Below are 26843 nucleotides of genomic sequence, written 5' to 3' on the forward strand. Positions count from 1 at the left end.
ACTGTCTAATAGGGGTCTACAAGGACAATATGGTATCATTTATTACAAACTAATAATAGATCATCTCATTAGAGACGAAGGCGAGATCAACTTGCCATAAAAATGGATCCTGTTTTACTAGTTTTCTGATCTTTAGCCAGCATTCTGATGGGCTGACAGATGCCACATTTTTTGCTCTATTTTTGCATTTTTGGATTTGTGTTTTAAGAATGGACTAAACCAGATGTTATATTCAGACATACAAGCATGCATGTTTGTATATTGATATGTCTATCTTCTCTCAGTTGTATGTATTGGTGCACATCTTATTCTCTGTTTGGCCAATCAGTCTTTTCTGATATGTTTTCACGAATAAACTTTTAATTATATATATAAAAGCCAACATTTTTCTTCTAAAAATCTATTAAAAGAAAAATATTCTTTTCAAATCAAACTGTGTCCACTCATTTATTTAAAAATCAAAATTCCTGAACATAATTAAACTAATTCAGAACAAAACATCCAAACAAAAATAAAAAACTAATTCAGAACAAAACATTCAAACAAAAATATAAACCACCATTACAACAACCCCTACAGCATAATTAAACTAATTCGGAGCAAACCATTCAAACAGGCAACAGGAGAAAACCAGTAATCTTAATCTATACTAAGCTAATCCCACATACTTTGTATGGACAGGACATAACTCGTCGAGAGAAAATCACTCCTCATCTGTATTATTTAATGGAAGTTATCCACTCAAAACCATATCATAACTTAACCTTTACTACTTTCTCTTTGGTTTCCATGCTTTCCAGAAGTCTTATAAAAAGCGTTTACGTTCACTTGAAATTTACACAGAGTGTCTAATATGTTCCAAAATCAATATAATTCGTACCTTAGCCATATACTCGTAAAGGAATTGCTCAGCAGGAATAGCCAGAATGACCCACTGACACTAGTTCGGCCAGATGCAATGCACCGCCTTTGGACAGTGGGATATCCCTTCTCTCATGTATAGATTTTGATATGGCTAGATATACAGATACCCTACCTCCTTCACTTGGCAATGGCAAGACTCTAGTAAGTCGCCTTCCGTTGTTAAACAAGTACTCAATAGAATCACCTTCTGTACTAAAACCTTTCTCTACTATGCTGTAAAGATGATGTGGAATTAACACCAGTGAAATTCAGTAACAATTGGATATCTGGTCATATGCCAACATATTGCAGGAATCATGGATAGTATTCAATCCTCCTTACCTACAAAGAGGGGATCATCCTCTGCCATCTTTTGGGTAAGAAAAGGACCATATATGGAGGGGTTGTCCACTCGGCCTATGACATATGATTGACAGGGACAGACCTTCCACACCAACTCAGAGCCTCTGCTCTGCATCTTATGCCTTACACACATTCTTTATAAAGTCCTTGCTAGTAAGTTTCTCTAGCAACAACTCTAGAGTCTGTAACTCCAAAGTTTTTTATGTTACTTAGCCCAAATAATTAAAACAAAAAATGAATTCAAGCTTTCTGAATCATAAAGTTTCATAATCTATGAATGCACACCTTTTTGCTGAGGGAATTGATGCGATTCGATTGGGCAGCTGCAGCCCTAGGAAGCTTTAGAACCAAATTGCACTCATCCTCCAGGAGGCATTGAGAAGTCAATTTCTCAAGGTCTACAGTGACAGAAGGAACCATCTTGACAATCTTATCAGACTCCCTTCTCTGGTTAATCACTTCAACTTTAACAGGACGAGAGAATGTGACTAATTCATCTTCTTCATCAGACTCTACATCTTCCTGTTTCAAGAAACAAAGATATTGTTCTAAGAACACACTCTTAAAAATCCCACAGAAACCATTACCCAAAAGAGCTGAAGGGTATATATACTCACCTGATCATCAGTAGGGCAAGAATTGATGATTTTGATATCTCTGGAGAAGCCAGTGTTTACATTGGTTTGCTTCATGGCCACCAGGTCTATGGCATAAAGCTTTCCTGAAGGGTACTTGACAGATTTAACAGAACCCAACGTAATATTTGACTCCCCATTCTTCTTTTCTCTCAGAATTTTCCTTGCATCCTCTGGAGAATATAGAACCCACTTGGTCTCATCTTTCCACCAAACACCCTTCTCAGTTGGATCAGCGATTTTGCACATATTGCTTCTGAAGCAGCAATAATGCAGGCAGAAATTATGCTGTGCACAACAAACTTTGACGGTGTGAAAAACAAATACAGCAATAGGCCTGGCAGAAACTATGCAGTGGAAAGCAAATTTGATGCACCGCCTTTAGACAGTTGGACATCCCTTCTCTCCTATACAGATTTTGATATGGCTAGATATACAGATACCCTACCTCCTTCACTTGGCAATGGCAAGACTCTAGTAAGTCGCCTTCTGTTGTTAAACAAGTACTCAACAGAATCACCTTCTGTACTAAAACATTTCTCTGCTATGCTGTAAAGATGATCTGCAATTAACACCAGCGAAATTCAGTAACAATTGGATATCTGGTCATATGCCAACATATTGCAGGAATCATGGATAGTATTCAATCCTCCTTACCTACAAAGAGGGGATCATCCTTTGCCATCTTGCAAAGTTGGGTAAGAAAAGAACCATATATGGAGGGGTTTTCCACTCGGCCTATGACATATGATTGACAGGGATAGACCTTCCACACCAGCTCAGAGCCTCTACTCTGCATCTTATGCCTTACCACATTCTTTATAAAGTCCTTGCTAGTAAGTTTCTCTAGCAGCAACTCGAGAGTCTGTAACTCCAAAGTTTTTTATGTTACTTAGCCCAATTAGGTAAAAAAAAAAATGAATTCCAGCTTTCTTAATCATAAAGTTTCATAATCTATGAATGCACACCTTTTTGCTGAGGGAATTGATGCGATCCGATTGGGCAGTTGCAGCCCTGGGAAGCTTTAGAACCAAATTGCACTCATCCTCCAGGAGGCATTGAGAAGTCAATTTCTCAAGGTCTACAGTGACAGAAGGAACCATCTTGACAATCTTATCAGACTCCCTTCTCTGGTTAATCACTTCAACTTTAACAGGACGAGAGAATGTGACTAATTCATCTTCTTCATCAGACTCTACATCTTCCTGTTTCAAGAAACAAAGATATTGTTCTAAGAACACACTCTTAAAAATCCCACAGAAACCATTACCAAAAAGAGCTGAAGGGTATATATACTCACCTGATCATCATTAGGGCAAGAATTGATGATTTTGATATCTTTGGAGAAGCCAGTGTTTACATTGGTTTGCTTCATGGCCACCAGGTCTATGGCATAAAGCTTTCCTGAAGGGTACTTGACAGATTTAACAGAACCCAACGTAATATTTGAGTCCCCATTCTTCTTTGCTCTCAGAATTTTCCTTGCATCCTCTGGAGAATATAGAACCCACTTGGTCTCATCTTTCCACCAAACACCCTTCTCAGTTGGATCAACGATTTTGCACATATTGCTTCTGAAGCAGCAACAATGCAAGTAGAAATTATGTTGTGCACAGCAAACTTTGACGGTGTGAAAAAAAAATACAGCAACAAGCCTGGCAGAAACTATGCAGTGGAAAGCAAATTTTATGCACCGCCTTTGGACAGTGGGATATCCCTTCTCTCCTGTACAGATTTTGATATGGCTAGATATACAGATACCCTACCTCCTTCACTTGGCAATGGCAAGACTCTAGTAAGTCGCCTTCCGTTGTTAAACAAGTACTCAACATAATCACCTTCTGTACTAAAACCTTTCTCTGCTATGCTGTAAAGATGATCTGCAATTAACACCAGCAAAATTCAGTAACAATTGGATATCTGGTCATATGCCAACATATTGCAGGAATCATGGATAGTATTCAATCCTCCTTACCTACAAAGAGGGGATCATCCTCTGCCATCTTGCAAAGTTGGGTAAGAAAAGGACCATATATGGAGGGGTTGTCCACTCGGCCTATGACATATGATTGACAGGGACAGACCTTCCACACCAACTCAGAGCCTCTGCTCTGCATCTTATGCCTTACCACATTCTTTATAAAGTCCTTGCTAGTAAGTTTCTCTAGCAACAACTCCAGAGTTTGTAACTCCAAAGTTTTTTATGTTACTTAGCCAAAATAATTAAAACAAAAAATGAATTCAAGCTTTCTGAATCATAAAGTTTCATAATCTATGAATGCACACCTTTTTGTTGAGGGAATTGATGCGATCCGATTGGGCAGCTGCAGCCCTGGGAAGCTTTAGAACCAAATTGCACTCATCCTCGAGGAGGCATTGAGAAGTCAATTTCTCAAGGTCTACAGTGACAGAAGGAACCATCTTGACAATCTTATCAGACTCCCTTCTCTGGTTAATCACTTCAAATTTAACAGGACGAGAGAATGTGACTAATTCATCTTCTTCATCAGACTCTACATCTTCTTGTTTCAAGAAACAAAGATATTGTTCTAAGAACACACTCTTAAAAATCCCACAGAAACCATTACCCAAAAGAGCTGAAGGGTATATATACTCGCCTGATCATCAGTAGGGCAAGAATTGATGATTTTGATATCTCTGGAGAAGCCAGTGTTTACATTGGTTTGCTTCATGGCCACCGGGTCTATGGCATAAAGCTTTCCTGAAGGGTACTTGACAGATTTAACAGAACCCAACGTAATATTTGAGTCCCCATTCTTCTTTGCTCTCAGAATTTTCCTTGCATCCTCTGGAGAATATAGAACCCACTTGGTCTCATCTTTCCACCAAACACCCTTCTCAGTTGGATCAGCGATTTTGCACATATTGCTTCTGAAGCAGCAACAATGCAGGCAGAAATTATGTTGTGCACAACAAACTTTGACGGTGTGAAAAACAAATACAGCAACAGGCCTGGCAGAAACTATGCAGTGGAAAGCAAATTTGGGAGGGTAGAGCTTCGAACAAGTAAACATGGGCAAACATAAGATACCAATCTTCATAGCCAAACAACCTGTGACTAGATTGATGGGACAGTTCCTTGGGAATGACAGGAGAACTGATTTTAATCGTTCGGCTTCCAACGATCAACTAAACTGCTTTTAATCGTTCGGCTTCCTACGATCAACGATCAAATTTTGTTTAATCGTCTAACACCATAAATCGACGGTCAACAATAAGACACGGAGTCGGCTAGGGCTATTCATTTGAAAGGGAAACGCCTTACGGCGTAATTATTTTAGTTGGTTTTATGAAGTGTTAATGGGTGGTAAATTTGTATAGAAATTTATTCATCGTAAAATTTAAAAGCTTTGATTAATGATACATTTAGATATTTAATTATGGAAATTTATTTTACAAATTACTTTTATTTTATTATGGAGATTTGTAAATAGATTTTGTTACAATATTATGGATTATCAACATTACATATCCAAAAAAAACCATATTTCCCTTCATATCACACTTGTTTTTATGACTTTTTTTTTAATTAATCATTTTTATTAAGAGAATAAAAATGACAGAACTACTTTGAAAATAATTATCAACTTTAATTTGTATATAGAATTAAAAGGATTCTAAAATATTCCATAGAAAGCAAATCACTACAATCTACATAACAATTATTGATAATTAAACATCCATATTAGCTCAAATATTTTATTTATTTTTATCAAATAAAGATCCATAATAAATTAGTTATCCAAAGTATGTAGAAAGATTTTGAGTAGGTATTGTTTTTTATTATTGTTCTCGAAAATTTTCTTAAAATTGATTATCGAATAATGCATTAAAATAAATTAGTTATACAAAGTCTGTAGGAGGACTCCGTAGATATTATTTTGGGTTATTGTTTTTGAATTTTTTGATAAATATATTATTGGATTAAGTTGTAAAAGAAATTAGTTGTGCAAATATTTTGTATAGATATTGTTTTGGAAAATTTTCTTAAAATAGATCTCATTTATATATATCTGATCTTTACAGAAATGTAAGTGAACAAATTTGGTTAAAAAGTTTATTTGTACTACAATTTTTGTCTGGTTGTGTACATATTTATCTTGAGAGTTGCGTTTCTAGTTAGCTTGTTGTTATTTTTTTCAAAGAGGTATCAAAGCTAAGCATTAGAGCTAGAAGTTAAATAGCAAAGTTATAGATTGAAGAGGTTATAAAGTAGAAGGGAGGTCGTCAAGTGGTGCATATAGCAAGATAAATAAGCCTCCATCTAGGTTAGTATAATGTTTTTAAGGGCTTAATTTCTTGCACTTCATGACTTATGAACAATTTAAGGAAATTTTAGAGGCTAGAGAAGTGTTCTATGAAAATACATTTTGATTTATCATTAACTCAATAAAAGTGTGCTTCGGGAAGAATACATCCAAAAATAAAAACATGGTTCCAACAACAAGCTCAATCACTTATTGGACGGTTTCCAGCAAGGACTCTGAGAACTCAAGTTCAAGAAGATTCAACAGAACAAGTAGGTCATTATACTTTATCTCCTCAATCAAGTAATGCCTCTATCCCTAGGAAGACTAGAATCCTCTAAGAAATGTATGAATATCTATTAATGATTCAAATTTTGTATCTTTTGCATGTTAATGAGTGTGTTATCAAGTTGTCAAATAAGGGAAATGCATCCACACCATGAACAAAGTGATAGATCCCATAGAAATAAATAATAAATGGGATTTAATAGATTTTCTGGGTGATAAGGAAAGCATTGGTGTGAAATGGATTTAAAAAACCAAATTTTATGAAAAGGGTGAATTTGAAAGATACAATGCAAGACTGGTTACAAAGAGGTCTATAGAACAACCTAGAAATGGCTTTGGAGAAAATTTTGAGTTGGTTTCTACATTTGATATAATAAGGGTGAAATTAGAGATGGATTCTTAAAAAACTGGAAGGTATACCAAATGCATGTGAAATCTGTATTTCCAAAATGGTTTTTTAGAAGAAGAATTTTATATGAAGCAACCACTAGGGCACAAGATAAAAGGATTGGAAGATAAGCTATATAGGTTGAAGAAAACTATTTATGGTTTTAATCAAGCTTTAAGAGCTTAGTACAACATCATATAATCTTATTCAATCCACCATGGATTTAAAAAAGGTGAGAATGAACCCATTCTATATACAAAGGTAAATTAATAAAAGAGAATTCTAACTATTAGTTTATATGTCGATGATATGATATACACTAGGAACCTATCAACATATCAATTCAAATAAAAAAATAAATTAAATTGGCAAATTTAGGCTTAATGAATTACTTCCTTGGCATACCAAAGATTAATGTAATTTTAGAATCTTTATATGTAAAAAAAAAATATGCGTTGAATATCATGAAGATATTTAGAGTTTTGAACGAAAAAGAGATGTCTACACTTGTAGAAATAGGACCAAATATTAGTAGGAAAGGTAAAACTTCAAATGTGAATCCTACATTCTTCAAATCATTAGTTGGCAGTCTTGCATATCTCACTACCACTAGCCAAACCATTATGTTTGTAGTTAATTTAATTTTTAGGTTTATAGAAACACCTAAAGAAAAGAAGTGGCAAGTCAATAAAAGAATTTTGAGATACATTTTTGTAGGTAGGCTAGATGATAAAAACTAGTATTTTAGGGTATGTATTATGTCTTCAATCAAGTGGGGTTTCATGGGCATCCAAGGAGAAGCACATTGTGATGACTGTATCAACATACATTGTGGTACTAAAATTTAAACAGTAAAACTTATTTGCATTATTGTGTTGGTGTTTCTTGTGAATCTATGGTAGCCGTTTTTATTTTGTTACCTCTCTTATTGGGTTCAAGAAGAGAGTTCCCACATGTTGCAAAGGAGATTTTGAGTTGGGTCAACAACATTAACTAGGAAGTTTTGCATGTTTTATTTATCCCCAAGGAAGAATCATATGTGATTAAATTTCACCACTCGCTAGAAAGAATGATGCATGAGCATCTTAGAATTTTTTTTTTTAACGATATGAAGAATTTCCATTTTATGATTAATCTAAACTGTGATATTTAGACTATGAGAATTTGTGTTAGTGAAGAGGTTATGATGAAGTTTTCTTGAGGGAAAAATGTAAATGTTCTATCAAGTGGGATCGTATTTATCTTCTATAATAAGGAAAAACATAGGAATACTAGAAGGTTGTTCATTACAACCTCCATCTTGTCTTAGTGGTATTTTGTCTAGATAGGGAGCATGTGATGAAGTAGAGGAACGAAAAATGTGGGTGTCCTAAATGGTATGAGGCCTATATAATATCACCTAATCTATTTAATTAATTGTTGAGTGTAATATAAGTTCAATGAGTTATATTCTCTATTCCCTATATGTTTAATTATGTATTTACACTGATTTTTTATGAAAAGGGAAGATGATTAAACCCCATATTGATAACTTCACATAGAAATCATGCATATTGCAAGGACCACATTAAGAGCTTCAATACTTGCAGAAGTCATGATTGTGGGGAAAATATTTCTATTTGGAATCTTGTATATCTAGGCTGAATGCAAAGTGAATCCGTAAGCAAATAACTAGATATTGGATTTGAAATGTGCATAAGTATTGAGGGGCATTTGGTTAAAGTTTCTGATTTGCGACCCCTCGTGCTCATTCACATGTAACAAACCAACTCGGGCCCCGAGGTGAACTAGGGCCATATATTAACACCACATTGAGCCCACACCATAGTTTCATCTGTTAGAGGTAGCACGCTATAGCAAGGGTCCCATGGGAAGAGTTTTGTACCCACCCTTATTTTTAAGATACAATAGACTTGGGGCCTCAGGATAAATCTTACACCCTGATTTAATACACCTACAATCACCTGAATAAAATAAAGTCAATTGAAAATCATAAGTAGACTCACTAGCATTAGGCGACAAGTAGTGGATGGTCCCATCAACAGATACCCATATAGACAAATCTATCTCTGATTGTTGCAATTACAACAACTACCCACAGGTAAAGCATTGAGGCACATGGAAAGTATTGTTCAGCAAGTGATGGGTAGTCCCATCTATTGAAACCTTTGAGAAATTGAAATATCTCCATAAAATGAGGGATGTGTCAGTATCGGGACTGTGGGAAGGTTTTAGTAGTGGAGGTTTGAGATCATTCGAGGGTTAGGATCTAAGATCTCATTCAGGTTCCTTTCAACTACCTGTGATGGAAAACATTCCTTGTAGTTGTTGGACTTGTCTCTAGGAATGTGTGGAGCTTTGATGTAGAAAAATATTGATCCATTAGACACCTCCTGATAAGTGCAAATCATTTGGAGTATAGTGTTGAAGGATGCGAACTAGCGTCGAAGTCGTGAACATAATGAGATATAAGGAGAAAATTAGTAGAAAAGGAAAAGGCTAAGGTGACACCCCTGTCAAAGTGGTATAAGAACATGGTTTTCCTAAAACATTGTAGAAAGGAATAGAGGAGAAGCTCGATGAGCGTGTGGAAGGAGACTTGCAAGTAGAAGAATTCCAGTAGCGAATTCAACCATAGAGGAGGAGATGAAGCACATTCAAGAGAGGTTGGAAGCAATGGATACTTTTAATAGGCAAGGATATAACCTCAGATATGTTAGTAAAGCCAATGAAAAATAGGTTAGGAAAGATGAATGAGGAGGAGAATAAACATAGAAATGAACGTTGAGAATGGTAACCAAATTTGGCGTCAGTTTGATGATGGAAGTACCTGCATATGAAGGTAATTTGAATGTAAATGAGTTAATGGATTGGATAAATGTTATGGATAATTATTTTTATTATGAATATGTAGATGAGGAGAATAAAGTAAAGTTCATTGTTACAAGCTTAAAGGGACACATGACCCTCTAATGACCCTCTAATGGGATGTGCAGGTTGCTAGGAAACCAAAAGGCAAGCCCAAGATTAGAAGCTAGGATAGAATTGTGGAAAAGATAAAAAAATACTTTCTACCCAAGGATTACCATTAAAATATTTTCAAGAAATTGCAAAACCTTAGATAGAGGCACACGAAAATGAAAGAACATGTTGAAGGGTTTTATACATTAAATATTAGATACGGACACATTGAATAGGATGCTAAAAAGGTTTTCAGATACCTTAATGGTTTGAGGTATGAGATTCAAGATGATATTGGTATCTTGACTCTAAAAATAGTTTGGAATGGTTACCAAGTTTCTTTGGAAGTTGAGGAAAATGTTTCTAGAAAACAATGTCAAAAGAACCGAGGAAAAAGCCATACTAGAGGAAAAGGAAAATCAGGCAGTAGACAAATATTCCAGTCTTCAAAAGAATAAAGTAGGACTCTAATTAAGAAACCACCAAGACAAGGTAACTTTATAGGAAGAAGATATTTCATTAAAGGCTGAGGAAAATACCACCAACCCATACACTATAGATGTGGATGATTCTACCATATGTCATGGGAATGCATAGAGAATACTCTACTAAGTTAGACAGTCCACATGTGGTAGAAGCTAAAGAGGATAATGTGAGGGTAGTGAAAACTGAACATGTTGTTGAGGTAAGAAAATACATGTTGAAGAGAGTTATCTTTAACTCATAAATGGAAAGTAAAGAACCAACTCAGAGGAGGAGAAGAGTCAGGACCATGTGCAAGTCAAGCGATAAGTGTTGTAAGGTTATAGTTGATAGTGGTCGCGAAGATAATCTTATTTCTATATACATGGTAGATAAACTAGATTTGAAAAGAAACCACATCATACCCTTTACAAATTTTCATGATTGAAAAAAGGTCATCAAATCCTAGTCAATGAACAATGAAAGGTAGATTTTAAAAATTGAAGATACAAGGATGAGATATCGTGTGATGTAATTCCTATGGATTTTTTCCATATTTTGTTCTGAAGCCCATGGAAATTTGATAGGAGGTTTATCCATTATGATAGAAGGAAAACTTAGACACTTTATAAGGATAGTCAGATGTTAACATTGCTACCTTTACAAGGTGAAGGAGCTAAAGAAGAAGTTGTTCATAGTGTGTTGTTGATGACTGTTAAAGAGTTTTTGTAAGACATTAAGAAGAAGGAAGTTTATTTTTCATTGATTGGTTAACCTAAGGAAATTCTCACCGGCACAAGTTTAGATGATCCTCCTAAGGAATTCAATGATATTTTGGATGATTTTGTAGATATAGTTGTGGATGAATTATGAAATAAAATACCCCCTATCCATAACATCAACCATCATATAGATTTGATTCCTGTGGTTAGTCTTCCAAGAAATAACCCTACAAAATGACTCCTCAAGGGAATGAAGTAATAATGAAACATGTAAAACAGTTGTAGGACACTGGTCTTATCAAAGAAAGTTTAAACTTGTGTGCTATTCCAATAGTACTTAGCTCAAATAAATATAGTGGATGGAGAATGTGTATTGATTCGAGGGCCATAAATAAAATTAGAATCTTGTATAGATTTACTCCTCCATGTATTGACGACTTAATTAATTGTTTGAGTGGTCCTAGATATTTTTCTAAGAGATAATTGAAGAGTGGCTACCACCAAACCTGAATGAAAGATGAGGACAAGTGGAGTATAACCTTTAAGACCATTGATGGACTATATGAGTGGTTAGTAATGCCCTTTCGTCTTACTAATGTACCTAACACTTCCATGTGACTAATGAATGAATTTTTCAAGGAATTTATAGCTAAGTTTTGTCATTTTTCATTTGGATGGCATTTTAGTATACATCCAAACAAAATAAGAGTTTTTGATACATACTAGATTGGTTTTTAAGACTTTAAAACAATAGAAATTGTTAGTTAAGTTTCATAAATGTAACTTTATGAAAAGGGAATTTCTATATATTTGGCTTCATGATTTATGAAGCTGGTTTGAAAACTCCTGTGCAGACTTTCTGCAACTATTGTAGAAACTATCAAAGAAAATAGTCAACCATTTAAGTTGACTATAGCAGCAAATAGAAAGTTACTTTAAGTTGTTGAAGTGAAAGGCCACAGAGTAATATGTTTTGGCCCTCCCATACTTCAATAAGGTTTTCTAGATTTATAAAAATGCAAGTGGAGGTGCTATTGGAGAAGTTTTGAGTTACGAACGGGGACCAATTGTTTATTTTAGTGAGAAGCTAAATGAAGTAATACAAAGGCATTATTTTGACGATAAAGAATTTTATTCTATAGTTTAGGCTTTCAAGAAATGGAGACACTATCTTGTGTTGAAGGAATTTTCTTTGTAGAATGATAACCATGCTCTACAATTCATTAACAACCAACCAAAATTAAATCAAAGGAATGTAAAATGGGTTGAATTCCTATATAATTTTACATTTGTGATTAAGTATACGAGTGGTTCATCGATAAAGGGATCTAACACTAATTAGAGTTAACTTGATGTGAAATAATTCTAGGTTAATGTTTTAGGGATCGATGGGCTAAGATAAATGTACAAGGATGATGAAGATTTTAAGGAGCCATATGTAGCTTGTGAAACCCCAACAAACATGAATAAGACATAATGTTCAAGCTATATGATCTAGGATGTCTTTCTATTCAACGACAACCAACTTTAATAGAATTTTCCAAGAGATATAATTTTATAAAGGAGAAACACAAAGGAGGATTGTCATGACACTTTGTGACTAAGTTGTTTTTTCTTTGTTAAATTCTTTTTGTTATTGGCTTGGTATGGAAGTTTAAGGAAATTTGTGGAAAAGTTCAAAATGTGCTAGTATGGCAAAGTAAGAAGATAAAATACAACATTGTACTAGCCATTGCACATTCCAAGCATACCTTGGGATTGTATTAGCATGTATTTTATTTTGATATTACCTTGAAAATAGAGCTGTAAGGATTCTATTTGTGTGGTTTTGGATTGGCTTTCTAAAATAACTCATTTTATACCTTTCATAATCCATTGAAGCAACCAATGTCGTAAACGTATTCTCTAAACAAGTTATGAGATTGCACAGTTTACCTAGAACCATTGTTTTAAATCGAGGTACATGGTTTTTCAGTGATTTATGGATGGCCTTATGGAAGAAACTAGACCCCAATTTAAACAATCATTCAACTTACAATCCACAAATAAATTGGAAATCAATGGTGGTGAACAGAGGTTTGGGAAACATCTTGAGATGTTTGGCATGTGGACACCCCAATCAATGGGACAAACTACTTGCTCAAGCTAAATTTTCTTATAATGAATCTCCCAATAGAAGTACAAGAATGAGTCCATTCTAGAGAATATATGAAATGCACCCAAGAGGAGTTTATGAGTTGACGAACATAGAGAAATAGGACATCATGAGTGTTAAAGGTGAAATTTTGCAACAAGTATGCAGGAGCTACAAGAGGGTCAAACAACAACTACAATAAACCAATGACAAGTATAAACAACTAGAAGACACGAGGAGGAGAAAGTTGGACTTTGATGTTGGCGACTTAGTATTAGCTCATATCGAAGAGGAAAAGTTCCCTAGAGGGACAAATAACATATTAAAACTTCATAAAACTGGCCCATGTAAAATCCTAGATTTCTTCCAATACTTATGAACTAGATCTTCCAGAAGATACTGAGGTTTCACCAATTTTCAATGAAGAAGATTTATATCACCTTATGGAGGCAATTGATGCACCCAAAAATGATGAATTCCAAAGAGAGGACCAATTTCCAAGAACAAATCAGAAGGAGAATGAAGAAGTACTAGAAAAGAGGATGAAGAAGAGGAATATAGGAAAATAATATTTTAAGTACTTCATCAAAAGGAGAAATAAACCAATAGAAGGCATTAGATGGATGAAAACATCAAATATTTCCAAGTTTAGCATAAATGTTGAACACCTGATGAGGAAAAACATTTTCTTTCTTAGGAGTTTGATGTAGGAGCATCTTAGCAAAAAAAATATGTTATGAACATAAACAATTTGCTTTTTATCATTATTGCAAATCCTGATATTTAGCCTACGAGAACCTTTTTTATTTTATAGTTATTTCAAAATATCCTTAAGGGACAAATGTAAATATTCTATCAGGTGGAGTGGAATTTAGCTTCTAGAATAGGGATAGTTGTATGGACACTAGAGGGTTATTCGTTACATCCTCCATTTTGTCTTAGTGATATGTTTTATATGATAGAGAGGACTAGAGAGCATAGGAGTGAAAACTCTTGGTGTCCTTAATAGTACCTAGCCTATGTAATATCACCCAATATATGTATGTTTGATTTGTGTCATATATGTTTGAAAAGTTATATTATCTATTCCTTGTGTGCTTAATTCTATGTTTACATTGATGTTCTGTGAATACGGGAGATGATTAAACCCCATGTTGAATGCTCTATGTAGAAATCTTCAATATCGTGAGGACCCTCCTAAGGGGATAAATAGTTGTAAAAATTGTGATTATGGTGAAACTCTTTGTATCTGGGAGTTCATGTATCAAGGCCAAATGCAAAGTGTAAACATAAGAAAATAACGAGATATAGGATTTGTAAAGTGCGCAAGTATCAAGGGTGGTTTTGTTAAATGTGGATTCTGATTTTAGACACCCCCTCTTCATTAAGTTGGAGCCGACCAAGGGAGGACCCTATGTGAACCAAGGTTCTAAATCGTTGCCACATCAAGCCCACACCATAGCCATAACATTTATGTGTATCACCTTTTAACAAGGGTTTCAAAATAGGAGCTTTGATATCGAATCCCCTGGTTAAGCCATAATAGACTCGTGGGGCCCTCCTTTAAAGTTGCGACATTGATTTAGCCTACACATGATCGAATTATTGAAAGATGGCTAACCAATAATCAAATTCATTCTCGTGAGCACTGGATGATGAGCAGTCCCATAAATAAATTCTCCCGACATAAGGAACTATATTTAACAATTGTATATACAAACACCACTCAAAGGTAAGGCATTGAGGTTCATGGAAAGTAGTGGAGGTTCGAGATCCTTTGGGAGTTAACGTCCAAATTATTGTACTAGGGTCTTTAAACTTCCTATGATAGTGAGCATATCCACCAGTTGTGGGATCTTCCTCACCATCTGGGGCTTGGGAATGCATGGAGCTTTGATTTAAAAAATACTCTGACCCAATAATGACTTCTCGAGAAGTGCAAGTCACATGGACTATAGTGTGGAAGGTTGAGAACTAGCACCAACAGTGAGAACATGATGAGATACATGGAAAATTTTTCCAAAAAAGGAAACTAATGAGGTTACACCCCATCAAAGGAGTTTTTCCAAACATGTCATGATCATGTGGCCCTTTGATGGAGAAGTCATCATAGGTGGCACCATCATCAACAAAAGTTCTTGGTTGACAAACTTAACTGATTCAACAAGTGTTTGAATTTAAATATCTTCATGAATATTAATATTATGCTCGTATTCTCGAACTCACCTTCTTACATGAGAAGCCACATGAAGCTAAAAAATGGTGGTTCTATTATTATATGTTTTGAATTTTTTTCGCAAGAACTTGAACTGACAATTTTTGGTGAAAAAGTGTTTTTTTGTTATATAAATTTTATTTTTGACTACATATATGGATTCAACATTCTCAAAAAACCTATGAAACACTTGAATTGTAAAATTGTTCACAACTCAAACTTGTAATTCCAAACTCTAACATATCTAACTAATAAATGTAGAAGGATGATGAATATTTTGAGGAGCCATATGCGGCTTGTGAGACCCCAACAAACATGAATAAGACACAATGTTCAAGCTATATGATCTAGGATGTGTTTCTATTCAAAGACAACCAAATTTACTAGAATGTTCCATGAGATATAATTTTATACAGGCAAAACACAAAGGAGGATTTTCAAGACACTTTGTGACTACTTTTTTTTTTCCTTTGTTAAATTCTTTTTATTATTGGCTAGGTATGCAAGTTGAAGGAAATTTGTGGAAAAGTTCAAAATGTGCTAGTAAGCCAAAGTAAGAAGATAAAATACAACATTGTACTAGCCACTGCCCATTCCAAGCATACCTTGGGATTCTATTAGTATGTATTTTGTTTTGATATTACCTCGAAAACAAAGATGTAAAGATTATATTTGTGTGTTTTTGGATAGATTTTATAAAATAACTCATTTTATACCTTGCATAAGCGACTACTTCAACCAATGTCGTAAACTTATTCTTTAAACAAGTTATTATATTTCATAGTTTTCCTAGAACCATTGTTTTAGATCAAGGTACATGATTTGTAAGTCATTTCTGGATGACCTTATGGAGGAAACTAGACCCCAATTTAAACAATCATTCAACTTACAATCCACAAACAAATTGGAAAAAAATGATGGTGAATAGAGGTTTGGGGAACATCTTGAGATGTTTGGCATGTGGACACCCCAAGCAATGGGACAAACTACTTGCTGAAGCTAAATTTGCTTATAATGACTCTCCCAATAGAGGTACAAGAAGGAGTCCATTCCAGATAGTATATGGAATGCACCTAAGAGGAGTTTATGAGTTGAGGAACTTGGAAAAATAGGACATCAGGAATGCTAAAGGTGAAATTTTGCAACAAGTATGTAGGAGCTACAAGGGAGGGTTAAACAACAACTAGAAGAAACCAATGACAAGTATAAACAACAAGAAGACGCAAGAAGAAGAAAGTTGGACTTTGAAGTTGGTGATGTAGTAATAGCTCATATCAAAGAGGAAAATTTTCCTAGAGGGACATATAACAAATTAAAACTTAAGAAAAATGGCCCATGTAAAATCCTAAGATTTCTTCTAATACTTATGAACTATATCTTCCAGAAGATATTGAGATTTCACCAATTTTCAATGAGGCAAATTTATACCCAAGGACGCAATTGATGCACTCACAAATGATGAAGTCCAAAGCGAGGACCAATTTCCAAGAATTAATCAGAAGGAAATTGAAGCAGTACTAGAAAAGAGGATGACCAAAAGAAATAGAGTAAAATAACATTTTGACTACTTGGTCAAATGAAAAAATAAACCAATAGAAGGTGTTGGTTCGATGAAAACATTAGATATTTCCAATTTTAGCGTAAATGTTGAAGACCTGATGGAGGAACATTTTCTTCTTCAGGAGTTCGATGTAGGAGCATCCTAGAAAAAACAATATGTTATGAACATAAACAATTTTCTTTTTGTCATTATTGCAAATCATGATATTTAGCCTAGGAGAACCTTTGTTATTTTATAGTTATGTTGAAATGTCCTTAAGGGACAGATGTAAATATTCTATCAGGTGGAGTGGAATTTAGCTTCGAGAATAGGGATAGTTGTAGGAACACTAGAGGGTTATTCGTTACATCCTCCATTTTGTCTTAGTGATATTTTTTCTATGCTAGAGAGCACTAGAGAGCATAAGAGTGAAAACTCTTAGTATCCTTAATAATATCTAGCCTGTGTAATATCACCCAATCTATGTAATTATTTATTTTGTGTAATATAAGTTCGACAAGTTATATTAACTGTTCCTTGTGTGCTTAATTCTATGTTTACATTGATGTTCTGTGAAGAGGGGAGATGATTAAACCCCATGTTGAATGCTCTATGTAGAAATATTCGATATCATGAGGACTCTCCTAAGGGGCCAAATAGTTGTAAAAATTGTGATTATGGTCAAACACTTTGTATCTGGGAGTTCGTGTTCTTGTATCAAGGCTAAATGCAAAGTGTAAACATAAGAAAATAACCAGATATCGGATTTGTAAAGTGCACAAGTATCGAGGGTGGTTTGGTTAAATGTGGATTCTAATTTCAGAACCCCCCTCTTTATTAAGTTGCAGTAGAGAAAGGGAGGAACCTATGTGAACCAAGGTTCTAAATTGTCACCACATCGAGCCCACACCATAGCCATACCATTAATAGGTAGCATCTTTTAACAAGGGTTCAACAATAGGAGCTTTGATATCAAATACCTTGGTTAAGCCATAATAGACCTGTGGGGCCCTACTTTAAAGTTGAGACATTGACTTACCCTGCCAACGATCACATTATTAAAAGAAGGCTAACTGATAATCGAAGGTATTCTTGCAAGCACTGGATAACAGGTAGTCTCCTAAATAAATGCCCCGGACAGGAAGAACTATATTCAACAATTGTATCTATAAACACCACTCACAGGTCAAGAATTGAGGCTCATGGAAAGTAGTGGAGGTTCGAGATCCTTTGGGAGTTGAGATCCAAAATATTGTCCTAGCTATTTAAACTTCCTATGATAGTAAACATTCCCACTAGTTGTGGGATTTACCTCGGCATCTGGGGCTTCGTAATGCCTGGAGCTTTGATTTTAAAAAATACTCTGACCTAATAACCACCTCTTGATGAGTGCAAGTCCATGTCATAGTGTGGAAGGTTGAGAACTATCACCAACATTGACCACATGGTGAGATACAAGGAAAAAATTGCCAAAAAAGGAAACTAATGAGGCGACACCCCGTCAAAGGAGTTTTTCCAAACCGGTCATGATCATGTGGCCCATTGATGGAGAAGTCATCATAGGTGGCACCATCATCAATACAAGTTATTGGTTGAAAAACCTAACTGATTCAACAAGTGTTTGAATCTGAATATCTCCTTGAGTACAAATATTATGCTCGTATTCTCGAACCTTGTTGCATGAGAAGTTACGTGAAGCTGAAAAATGGTGGTTTTATTATTATATGTTTCCAAGCTTTTTCGCAAGAATTTGAGAATACAAATTTTTATGAAACAATTTCTTTTGTTATTTAAATTTTATTTTTGACTACATATGGAGATTCAACATTCTCAAAAACTTATGAACACCTAAATTGTAAAACCGTTTACAGCTCAAATTTGTGATTCCAAACTCTAACATATTTAACTAATAATATGCCCACTACACTTGAAAAAAAACAAAAACATATCACTGCAATGCAAAATCTTCCATCCACGGCCTCGTGCTCACAAACTATTCCATCCACCGTCTAGCGCTCGCAAACAAGCAAGGGTGAGGATAAACTAGCATTTGCATCTTATGTTGCAAAGGAAACGCCGTAAGGCATAGAGTGGAGAAGAATAGCGACATGTGAGTTGAAAGCAAGGGTGGATGATAATGAGTTATAATTGCAATAGATAGTTATGTGTACTTTGAAAATGGATATTTTGTTATGGTCAATCTAATGCATCCATTAATTAGATGACAACGAAAAAGTTTCGAGCCCAAGCTGAACCAACACGAATCTTTTCTACAAGACTGAAATTGCCTAAATGATTCCTCAATCAATGGAAATAACTGTTTCCCTCCTCTGATACCTAAAATACATTGTAGGAGAATGATTTTTCAAGTGACTTAATATAACTAGCAATTGCCCCAAAAGGTGCAAAGAGAGGGCGATAGAAATGTTAAATTGAAAGAATTGTATTTTGATTCAAAATAATAAATATTATAATAATTCAATCATTCAAACTAAACCTAGTTAATAAATTTCCTAAAATAAAATAAATCCTTAATCAAAATTATACAAATTATTATTCTTCGTTTCTCTCAATTATTTATTTAATAAAATCCAATCAATCATTCAAAATTGAGCACATCAGGCAGGACAATCCGCTTTACCCACAATAAAACTCATTGGGATTTCAGATCCATAGGTTGAGAGTGAGCCCCCGCTTTGCCCACAATAGAACTCAATGGGCTTTCAGACCCATAGATTGAGATTGAGCCCCAGCCTGTTGCTGCTGGTTTTGCTGGTAATTCAAAGGTCTTCTGAATAACATGATGTGTGGCTCAAGACGATGAATGGCATAGTGCACCCATCCATGAGACTGTTGAACTCCAATGGCTCGCCATTTGTTATGGACCAAAAAGAATATCAATTTGGTTAAAATTATTAATATGTTTATAATAATAAAAATAAAAAATAAAACAAACAAACAAATTAGCGCATTAAAAATGGCATTTGAAAACAAATTAGGTGTTGATTACCACATTGGGAAGTTGGCAAAACAGATGCATTTGCATTAAAAATAGCATTTGAGAAAAAAAATGTGGTGCTTACCTCATTGAGAAGTCAGTTCTTGGGAAGCAATTTGGCAGTGTCCGGAGGGAGAACCACATGTCAGGAGATGACACATAACGCCCAATCATCAAAATAATCCATTTGGGTGAAATAAAACCCCAATTACAGATATTCAACTCACCATCTAGACAACCAGCAATCAAGCATACCCACACTCAAAGATAAAACTATAAATATCTCAAAGAAACTTTAATATGCATCTGATTGTAACTGACCAAAAGCAGTGATCAGGCATTTATTTAATATATGTCCAAACTTCCAGGAAATGATTTGCAATGTAAGAACAATGTGGACACATCGTCTCCTTCTCTGCATTTATTTAATTACCTGGCATTCTAACTTTAGAGGGACCTACAAAAATTCATGGAAAACCTTCAATCTAGACATCAATAGGTTGTCTTGGGTGGAGGGCCATCATGACAAAGAATTTCAAATACATCTTATAAGGAGATTTTGAAGTTAACAAATATGATTGTGGGATTGGAACGGTTGTCGATCCTTCAGCTCGGCAAAAGCAAATTTCTTAATAAATTCCAGATATCATGGGCAATGATTCCTTCAATTTTATTAAGATATTTGACATTACATCCTTTTATATACTGACTGTGAGGTTCTTATTTTCACTTGACAAAAATCAAGCAGGTCTAAAACCAAAGGCTTGTCCAACAAAGAATTAAAAGATCAAAATTAGATGCAAGGTCTACCCCTGGCTTAAGGCCTATTCCACGACTAAGAATACATGTTAATTCATGACAGGCATCATTAACATGGTTTGAATACTTGAAATCTTGTGTTGCTTTTATCGCTTAAGTGTTTGGAGTAAGTTTGTTCTCTGTCGCATTAAAAATGGCATTTGAAAAGAAATTAGGTGCTGATTACACATTGGGAAGTTGGAAAAACAGATTCATTTGCATTAAAAATGGCATTTGAAAACAAACTAGGTGTTCATTACCACATAGGGAAGTTGGCAGAACATATGCATTTGCATTGAAAATAGCATTTGAGAACAAAAATGCGGTGCTTACTTCATTGAGAAGTCGGTTCTTGGGAAGCAATTTGGCAGTTTCCGAAAGGAGAACCACATGTCTGGAGATGACACATAATGCCCAATCATCAAAATAATCCATTTGGGTTAAATAAAACTCTAATCACAGATATTCAACTCACCACCTAGATAGCTAGCAATCAAGCATACCCACACTCTAAGATAAAACTATAAATATCTCAAAGAAACTTTAATATGCATTATCTCAAAGAAACTTTGATATGCATCTGATTGTAACTGACCAAAAGCAGTTATCGGGCATTTATTTAATAAATGTCCAAACTTCCAAGAAATTATTTGCAATGTAAGAACAACGTGGACACATCGTCTCCTTCTCTACATTTATTTAATTACCTGGCATTCTAACTTTAAAGGGACCCACATAAATTCATGGAAAACCTTCAATCTAGACATCAATAGGTTGTCTTGGGTGGAGGGCCATGATGACAGAGAATTTCGAATACATCTTATAAGGAGATTTTGAGGTTAACATATATGATTGCAGGATTGGAACAGTCGTCGATCCTTTAGCTCAGCAAAAGCAAATTTCTTAATAAATTCCAGATATCATGGGCAACGATTCCTTCAATTTTATTAAGATATTTGACATTACATCCTTTTATATACTGACTGTGAGGTTCTTATTTTCACTTGATAGAAATCAAGCAGGTATAAAAACAAAGGCTTGTCCAACAAAGAATGAAAAGCACAAAATTGGACGCAGGGTCTACCCTTGGCTTAAGGCCTATTCTACGACTAAGAATACATGTAAATTCATGACAGACATCACTAAGACGGTTTGATAGTGTTGATTATTAAGCATACATCTATTCCATAGAAAAAGATAGAAAGTGAGTACATGACCAAGATCGCATCTTCCAAGGTATATATATTTACTATCTTGTTGAATGTTGATCTATATAGTACAATCTTGAACAAGTAAAATATGAATTTCAGTGGCTTTGTTTAGCTGCATATGTTGATGTAGACAGCCAGAAACAACTTATTACCCTCATTTTTACAAGGTTGTTGCAGAGCCCCATTTTTCTAGGCATTAATTCTTCATGCATAGATGTCTGTAAAATGTTGAATAGCAGAATGGATTTTGTAGCTAATAGATACTTTGTTCTTGGCTCTGCAGTTAAATCATACTGGGTTAATACCAAGACATGGTCAAGAAATGTTTCTTTTTTTCAATATGGAAGCCTGCAAGAAAGCTTAATGGAGAAAGAACCCAATCTGTATAAACCACAGGCTGCAAAATTCACAAAGAGCTTTCCCCTGTTGCTAACCAATCAAACCAACAGGAGTTCCTTCATCCAAGACATTGTATTTCTTCCTAAGGAAGTCCTCTTCTTAGTATGCCTATCTTCTGCAAACTCCAATCTGATATCCCACAAATCATTCCCCAGCTGTTCATTCTCGCAAAAAATCCATACACCAGTGAATGCCATCGAGTATTTACAATTTGGATATTCTACCCAACCACGAGCTGCAGTCAGATGCCAGGCTCCTCCCCCTGCAACCCACTGGTTTGCAACATCAGTTGCCCTAGTGGACACAGCTAATTATAGCTCAGATTTTCCAGAGATCATCACAGCAAAATTGGGTTACTTTGATCATTCCAGACCCATCAAATGGGATTATATGGTATATGAGAGCTTGGCCACAGAGAGGGATATTGTTGTATTTGCCAAAGGGATTAACAATAGACAAGGACTGAACATTGAAACCAAATATCTACGCTGCATATTCAACAATACCATTGAAACTATGGTCACATTCTGGACAAGTCTTTAGATGCGAGCATCCCAATGAATCAGTTCGTTATCAGCTCATTGCCTCCGAAATCATTCTCCGAATCCATGGGAAATCCATTCCTTCCGTCGCTTATAATGAAATCCCGCCATCTCATCATTCAAGCAAAAGTAGTACTCAAGATAATGCACAGAAAATGAGACTACTACTTGCCTGCACCATGGTGTTCAACGTTGTAAAATACATAAGAGAATGGGTTATCTACCATTCTCATCTGGGTGTGGAACACTTCTTTCTGTACGATAACAACAGTGAAGACGATCTGGCAGAAACTGTTGAAGGGTTACTGTCAGAAAATTACAAGGTAAGCAGGCATCCATGGCCAAGGGCCAAGACACAGGAATCTGGATTCTCACACTGTGCTCTCATGGCCAAACAGAAGTGTCAATGGATGATGTACACTGACGTTGACGAGTTTGTATTTTCTCCTTCATGGCTAATGCAACTCAAGGCCAATGCCAATATTGGGTACCCATTAAAGAATACTGCATCAAAAGCAGCTCTGAGGCGATTAGTGATAAATCTTAGTAAACCAGGGGCTGCATTGACAGGGCAAATTTCTTTGAGATGCAGAAATTTTCGACCCTCGGGCCTCCGGGAGCACCCACAGAGAGGGGTTACTCAAGGGTACACTTGCAGGGAAAGGAAGCTGAAGCACTACAAATCCATACTTCTTTTGGAAGCTGCCTCTCCTAAGTTTCTCAATGTAATACACCGCTTTCAGTTGAAGAAGGCATACAGAACAGTGTATGTGAAGGCCCAGAGGACAGTGATCAATCACTACAAGTACCAGGCTTGGAGCGAATTCAAGGCTAAGTTTTGGAGGAGGGTGTCTGCGTATGTCGTGGATTGGAAAGAGTCTAGGAATGTTGTGTCCCAAGATCGAGCTCCAGGCCTTGGCAACAGGGCCATCAAACCCCATGAATGGGAGAATACGTTCTGCCATGTGAATGACAGTGCATTGAAGGAGTTTACAGGTAGAGCGTTTTCTTTGAATAATAAAGAGCCAGACTCCAAATTACAGTGGCAATGCAGGGCAACTGCAATTATATGTATGTATAGGGTTAAATCAATAGGAGGTTGTCAATGATAGATGTAGTATGCGGTTCATTGAGTGGATCTGAAAGTCCACCATCTAGCCAAAAAGCAAAACAAATATTTTATTTAACAAAAAAAATAGCGCAAGCTCTGACATCATTTAAATATTTAAATGGAGGTTTTGGCACTAATATAAGAGGTGAAATCATGGCATTTTGGGGTTGTTTTGTTTGCCAAATAGAAACATCTGCATATCGTCAACATTTAGATTCAAAACTTCCATAGCAAAAATACAGGGACACTCTGCATTTGACCCACCTCTATTAAGTTTATGGAGATTCCAAAACCTCCATAGCAGAAATACAGGGACACTCTGCATTCCACCCACCTCTATTAACTGGATGGATTAACAGGATTAAACATGTGCTGGCCTCTCTCTCTTCCTACTCCATGGCACATGTATACAGAGAGGACAACAAGGATGCAGACAGACTGTCTAATGGGGGTCTACAAGGACAATATGGTATCATGTATTACAAACTAATAATAGATCATCTCATTAGAGAGGAAGGCAAGATCAACTTGCCATAAAAATGGATCCTGTTTTACTAGTTTTCTGATCTTTAGCCAGCATTCTGATGGGATGACAGATGCCACAGTTTTTTGCTCTGTTTTTGCGTTTTTGGATTTGTGTTTTAAGGATTGACTAAACTAGATGTTATATTCAGACATACAAGCATGCATGTTTGTATATTGATATGTCTATCTTCTCTCAGTTGTATGTATTGGTGCACATCTTATTCTCTGTTTGGCCAATCAGTCTTTTCTGATATGTTCTCACTAATAAACTTTTAATTATATATATAAAAGTCAGCATTTTTCTTCTAAAAATCTATTAAAAGAAAAATATTCTTTTAAAATCAAACTGTGTCCACTCATTTATTTAAAAAACAAAATTCCTGAACATAATTAAACTAATTCAGAACAAAGCATCCAAACAAAAATAAAAAACTAATTCAGAACAAAACATTCAAACAAAAATATAAACCACCATTTGAGCAACCCCTACAGCATAATTAAACTAATTCGGAGCAAACCATTCAAACAGGGAACAGGAGAAAACCAGTAATCTGAATCTATACTAATCTAATCCCACATACTTTGTATGGACAGGACATAACTCGTGGAGAGAAAATCACTAGTCATCTGTGTTATTTATTGGAAGTTATCCACTCAAAACCATATCATAACTTAACCTTTACTACTTTCTCTTTGGTTTCCATGCTTTCCAGAAGTCTTATAAAAAGCGTTTACGTTCACTTGAAATTTACAGAGTGTCTAATATGTTCCAAAAGCAAAATAATTAGTACCTTAGCCATATACTCGTAAAGGAATTGCTCAGTAGGAATAGCCAGAATGACCCATTGACATTAGTTCGGCCAGATGCAATGCACCGCCTTTGGACAGTGGGATATCCCTTCTCTCCTGTACAGATTTTGATATGGCTAGATATACAAATACCCTACCTCCTTCACTTGGCAATGGCAAGACTCTAGTAAGTCGCCTTCCGTTGTTAAACAAGTACTCAACAGAATCACCTTCTGTACTAAAACCTTTCTCTGCTATGCTGTAAAGATGATCTGCAATTAACACCAGCGAAATTCAGTAACAATTGGATATCTGGTCATATGCCAACATATTGCAGGAATCATGGATAGTATTCAATCCTCCTTACCTACAAAGAGGGGATCATCCTCTGCCATCTTGCAAAGTTGGGTAAGAAAAGGACCATATATGGAGGGGTTGTCCACTCGGCCTATGACATATGATTGACAGGGACAGACCTTCCACACCAACTCAGAGCCTCTGCTCTGCATTTTATGCCTTACCACATTCTTTATAAAGTCCTTGCTACTATGCTAGTAAGTTTCTCTAGCAGCAACTCCAGAGTCTGTAACTCCAAAGTTTTTTATGTTACTTAGCCCAAATAATTGAAACAAAAAATGAATTCAAGCTTTCCGAATCATAAAGTTTCATAATCTATGAATGCACACCTTTTTAGCTGAGGGAATTGATGCGATCCGATTGGGCAGCTGCAGCCCTGGGAAGCTTTAGAACCAAATTGCACTCATCCTCCAGGAGGCATTGAGAAGTCAATTTCTCAACAGACTCCCTTCTCTGGTTAATCACTTCAACTTTAACAGGACGAGAGAATGTGACTAAATCATCTTCTTCATCAGACTCTACATCTTCCTGTTTCAAGAAACAAAGATTTTGTTCTAATAACACACTCTTAAAAATCCCACAGAAACCATTACCCAAAAGAGTTGAAGGGTATATATACTCACCTGATCATCAGTAGGGAAAGAATCGATGATTTTGATATCTCTGGAGAAGCCAGTGTTTACGTTGGTTTGCTTCATGGCCACCAGGTGACAGGTCTATGGCATAAAGCTTTCCTGAAGGGTACTTGACAGATTTAAATGAACCCAAACATCAAAATTGTTTTGTCCACACAACGTGGGAGCAGAACTGATATATACTGATCTGTTCATAATAAGTCCTATCTAGCAGTAAATAAAAATCAATAACTGACCTTTGTAACCGAAATATTTACATCAAAAAATCAAATATCTTACAAACTGTTAAAATAAGGGTAGAGAAATATAAGTTGTAGCTTGACACAGAGGAGAAACACAAAGCATCACATATCTATAAAAGAGTGGTGCTGGAAAATTTGGACTGTGCCATTCAAATGTTCTGTGACCTGCCAATGGTCATAGCCTTTCTAGCACCTTCTTTGGATAGAAAATTTGCTTCATGGTTCCTTTCCCTATAGATATGACAATAGAATATATTATTAAAAGCTTGTTTAATCTGAAGAATTTCTTCTAGAATGGGAAGGTGCGTGGTTGTGACATCTTTGAACTTCATTAAACCAATTAATCACAGTTAAAGA

General features: G+C 35.5%; 2 protein-coding genes and 2 pseudogenes across 3 annotated transcripts; 1 reads left to right on the top strand and 3 right to left on the bottom strand.

Moving 5' to 3' along the window:
- Nucleotides 1-908: 908 nt before the first annotated feature.
- LOC149160048 (uncharacterized) lies at nucleotides 909-2161 on the bottom strand (annotated as a pseudogene). Its single transcript, XR_016261346.1, has 4 exons — nucleotides 1884-2161; nucleotides 1552-1788; nucleotides 1246-1448; nucleotides 909-1150 (listed from the first exon to the last, which is right to left on the bottom strand). The product of XR_016261346.1 is annotated as an uncharacterized LOC149160048 (transcript).
- Nucleotides 2162-2308: 147 nt separating this feature from the next.
- Nucleotides 2309-3483, bottom strand: LOC149160049 (uncharacterized). Its single transcript, XM_089434495.1, has 4 exons — nucleotides 3202-3483; nucleotides 2870-3106; nucleotides 2559-2766; nucleotides 2309-2463 (listed from the first exon to the last, which is right to left on the bottom strand). The coding sequence occupies exons 1-4, from the start codon at nucleotides 3466-3468 to the stop codon at nucleotides 2309-2311; spliced, it is 867 nt and encodes a 288-aa protein (XP_089290621.1). The 5' UTR covers nucleotides 3469-3483.
- Nucleotides 3484-4506: 1023 nt separating this feature from the next.
- On the bottom strand, nucleotides 4507-25829 carry LOC149160050 (uncharacterized). Its single transcript, XM_089433628.1, has 3 exons — nucleotides 25620-25829; nucleotides 25255-25524; nucleotides 4507-4793 (listed from the first exon to the last, which is right to left on the bottom strand). Exons 1-2 carry the CDS (start codon nucleotides 25759-25761, stop codon nucleotides 25283-25285), a joined length of 384 nt encoding a protein of 127 aa, XP_089289754.1. The 5' UTR covers nucleotides 25762-25829; the 3' UTR covers nucleotides 4507-4793; nucleotides 25255-25282.
- Nucleotides 23007-23936, top strand: LOC149160051 (glycosyltransferase family 92 protein At1g27200 pseudogene; annotated as a pseudogene).
- Nucleotides 25830-26843: the final 1014 nt, after the last annotated feature.

The sequence above is a fragment of the Pinus tabuliformis genome, chromosome 5_2, assembly GCF_031772625.1.
Source record: "Pinus tabuliformis cultivar Carrire ecotype Pingquan chromosome 5_2, CPIR1, whole genome shotgun sequence".
Lineage (NCBI taxonomy): Eukaryota > Viridiplantae > Streptophyta > Pinopsida > Pinales > Pinaceae > Pinus > Pinus tabuliformis.

Bases quoted from the DNA above. Each gene is read 5' to 3' on its own strand.
- LOC149160049 (XM_089434495.1), bottom strand. From the start codon at position 3,468: ATGTGCAAAATCGTTGATCCAACTGAGAAGGGTGTTTGGTGGAAAGAT. The intron at 3,107-3,201 runs GTGAGTATATAT...TTCTTGAAACAG, and splicing joins CTTGCCCTAATGATGATCAG to GAAGATGTAGAGTCTGATGA. The intron at 2,767-2,869 runs GTGTGCATTCAT...TTGGAGTTACAG, and splicing joins TCAATTCCCTCAGCAAAAAG to ACTCTCGAGTTGCTGCTAGA.
- LOC149160050 (XM_089433628.1), bottom strand. From the start codon at position 25,761: ATGCAGAGCAGAGGCTCTGAGTTGGTGTGGAAGGTCTGTCCCTGTCAA. The intron at 25,525-25,619 runs GTAAGGAGGATT...TGTTAATTGCAG, and splicing joins GGATGATCCCCTCTTTGTAG to ATCATCTTTACAGCATAGCA.